The 3760-nt window shown below is 37.9% G+C and overlaps 1 protein-coding gene across 1 annotated transcript; it reads left to right on the top strand.

Annotated features, from left to right (window-relative positions):
- The first annotated feature begins 375 nt into the window (after positions 1-375).
- LOC120146481 (U-box domain-containing protein 26-like) lies at positions 376-1547 on the top strand. The gene has a single exon (XM_039160023.1). The coding sequence runs from the start codon at positions 376-378 to the stop codon at positions 1519-1521; it is 1146 nt and encodes a 381-aa protein (XP_039015954.1). The 3' UTR covers positions 1522-1547.
- The last annotated feature ends 2213 nt before the right edge of the window (positions 1548-3760 follow it).

Raw genomic sequence — 3760 nt, 5'->3', positions numbered from 1 at the left:
CTCTTATCCCCTCCAGCTAAGAATGCTCTCTCTCTCTCTCTCTCTCTCTCTCTCTCTCTCTCTCTCTCTCTCTCTCTCTCACTGTGAACTCTTCCTCTGCTGCTGCAAACCCTCAAGTTTTCTATTCATGTTTATCACTTTATTTTTATAAACACTGATAGCTGTTACACTTTCCCAGTCTCCTGTCATTTCTTCGCTTTTGGCTCTACAATCTGATTTCAAAAAAACCAACTTTAACACTACCAACCTTGTTTACTGCCTTTTTGGTGTTTGTGTTTTTTTTTAAAAAAAAAAACCTCCATCTTTGCATATTCTTCAAAGAAATCAATTCATTTTTTTTTTGTTTGAAGATTTTGGTTTTATGGTTCCTCTTCCATGAAAGAAGGTGAAATGGCAATACCTCATTTATTTAGATGTCCAATCAGCCTGGACTTGTTCACGGATCCTGTCACTGTGTGTACGGGCCAAACCTACGACAGATCGAGCATACAAAAATGGTTCGCCGCCGGTAATCTCACGTGCCCCGTCACAATGCAAAAGCTCCACGATCCATCTCTTGTTCCCAATCATAATCTTCGTCATCTGATTCAACAATGGCGCCAAAAAGGTCACCGATCAGACGCTGATTACTTTACGGCAATTAAGAACTCCCTTGCGTCTGCTTCGGCTACCTTCCGAGACAAGCTACAAGCACTGCAAAAGATCCGAGTCTTTACAGATGAAACACCGTTTGCAAATTCCTTTTTGATCGAATTGGGTTTCTTGCCTTTGCTTCTGCAACTGGTTTTCGAAATGGTGGACCCTGAATTCTCCCTAGAGTATGTGAACTTGGTGGATCAAGGCCTTGCTTGTGTTCTTAGATTGCTTCCATTTGGAGAATTGGTGTGTTTGAAAATGCTTAAAGAAGAATCGAATTTGGAATCTTTTGTGGTTCTATTTGAGCATGGGAGTGTAAAAACGAAGCAAAGCTTGTGTCATATGGTAGGGTTGATTTCATCATCAGCAGAAACCAGGGAGCTCTGTGCAATGATCGGAAAAAACCAGAGATTGTTGAACATGATAATCTGTGTTGTGAAGCAACAAAACAATGAGATGTCCGAGGCTGGAATGAAAGCGATTTCGGCATTGTGTTGCTTGGAATCAAACAGGGAAAACCTGGTCCAACAGGGCCTGATCGATGGCCTGGTGACGTTCATTTTGAACTCGGAAAGAAAAGAAAGAAGCTTGGCGGCGATGGCGATGGAGAGAATAGAGCAAGTGCTGGGGGACGAGAGTGCGAAAGAGGCGCTGATAAAGAATCCAAACGGCGTGAAAGCGATGGTGAAGATGGTGTTCAGGGTGTCGGAGCAGGAAGGGAGCGAAAGCGCGGTTAACTCGTTGATGAAAGTGTGTGAGGAATCATTGGAAGCTAGGGAAAAAGCAATAGTGGGTGGAGTTTTGACGCAGTTGCTGTTGCTTCTGCAGAGCCACTGTAGTGGTAGGACCAAAACAAAGGCCACTGCGTTGCTGAAACTGCTATAATCCATGTGGGTCAAGCTGGTATTTAAATTGGGGTTGCCTTATGTTTACGAGTTATTGCATCTATTATAAGCATCGCATAATAGTTTTACCGTTAGTTAAATCTCTGAAGCCTAGAACTGAGCATGGCGTCTTTTATTTATATATACACATCTATTTACGTGTTTCTGTGGTGATTTGGGTAGGTTCCCTCTTCCCCATAAGTTGGCAGGCAAAACTTTCGAGATAATGTTCTGGAAAAAATTAATTCACGAGATAAAACACTCCAAGATTAATTGCTCAAATAAGGTGAAATCCACAATGTTGGCCGTAGGTCGCCATGCCTTCCGGGCGACCTACTAGGTCGCCATGTCTTTCCGGCGAGCTACAAGAGATAGCATGTGCCATGCACGTCCCAACACGCTGGGCATCCGAGGCTATCCGAGAGCATCCGAGGCCATCCGAACGAGCTATGCGAGGGCAGCCGAGCGAGCTATGCGAGGGAATCCGAGGGCAGCCGAACGAGGGTAGGTCACCCGGAGTGCATGGCGACCTACAAGGTCGCCCGGAGTGCATGCGACCTACAAGGTCGCCCGGAGGGCATGGCGACCTATGTGTTGGGACGTGCATGTTCCATGCAACACGTTCATTCTCTCTGTTTGAACAAGGGTAGGTCGCCGGAGTGCATGACGACCTACAAGGTCGCCCGGAAGACATGGCGACCTACGACCAACACTGTGAATTTCACTCTATTTAAGCAATTAATCTTGGGAGTGCATTAGTTCGTGAATTAATTTCTTTCATAACATTATCTCGAAAGTTTTGTTTAGTTGGCATATGCACAAAAATGTCCGTTTATGTAATCTTGGCAATCATTTAACAATCCATCCATATAATTAATTACTGCATTAAAAACTCACTGAAATTGATTTGGAGAGAAGTTGTGGAACAGAGAGACGGAGAGGACCATCCTTCTTTCTAATATTTTAAATTTTTATAAATTCAAATGTTGTTAGAGTTTTAAAAATTTAAATTCTCCTCTATTAATCTAAAACCCCGTACCACGATGCTATTGGTAGATGGGACATCTGAGTTTGGTATATTCGGTCTAACACTCCTACATTTACTTGCATGCCAACCCCATTTAGTTGAACTCTTTGGCTCTGGCACCAAAAAAGTAAAAGAAAAGAATACTAGATTTTGGGAAACATTAAATTAACCCTCAAGCAGTCTTGGGGCAATTTTACAGAAATATCACCCGTCCATAAAATAATTATCATGCATTTACGGGTTTTGTCCGAACTGACATCATGTAAGAAAATTCGTGAATCGTGAAATACACTTTTCATAAGTCCACGTCATCCCTAAAAATATTTTTTAAAAATTAAATATACTTTAAAAAATTAAAAAAATAAAATTATAGGGATTAATATTATAATTTAATATATATTAGTTTCATGAGTTGAAGAACTTAATTGAGTTAGCTTATATAAACAAATTGGAGTGTTTAGATTATGTTTCTTGACAATGTGGGATAAAAGTTAAAATGTGTATTTCTTGACAATATGTTTAGATTATGTTTCCATGAGTTGACTTCGATCGTTTTCATTACATTTTTATTTCAATTATATACATATGAATGTAACAAGAAGTTGATAAATTATTATTTGTTTAATTTTTTAGTTACCTTACATCAACCCAAAAATAAAATTAATTGATTAATTATATATAAATTTTGGGAATATTATACAAAATTTTGGGATTAAAAGTACACATAGATTATGATAAATATTGTACTAAATCAATAAATTAAAATGCAAGATAAATAATTTAAGACTTGCATAAAATAATATCTTTAAGGAGGATTTTTTATTGTATAATGTATCTATCAGGATTCAACAAATTTTTATGTTATAAAAAATAGAACGCATGAATCAACAATATTTCTCGACATAAATGCCTAACAAATTCAAAGTTACAAAAAAAAAAAAAAAGTCAGAAATTACATGTACTCATTTTTAGTGTGTTTAGAATGATTGAAAAAGTTGATATTTATATTATATGTTTAGGCTTAGAATAGGTGAGGTTGCTAAGATAATTCAAGGTTAATGAATCTTTTATCTAACTAAAAAGAATTGGGGTTTTAACAAATCTTATAGAAACATAGCCACTTCACACTTATGACTTCAAAAGGATTAGGATTTTTGTTCTTACGATTTCAATAACTTATGAATAATATTGTTACTTAAATCTAGAAAGTCCA

The sequence above is a fragment of the Hibiscus syriacus genome, unplaced genomic scaffold (assembly GCF_006381635.1).
Source record: "Hibiscus syriacus cultivar Baekdansim isolate YM2019G1 unplaced genomic scaffold, ASM638163v2 tig00110927_pilon, whole genome shotgun sequence".
Lineage (NCBI taxonomy): Eukaryota > Viridiplantae > Streptophyta > Magnoliopsida > Malvales > Malvaceae > Hibiscus > Hibiscus syriacus.
The sequence above is the reverse complement of the archived record's forward strand: the minus strand, read 5'-3'. Positions and strand labels throughout refer to the sequence as shown.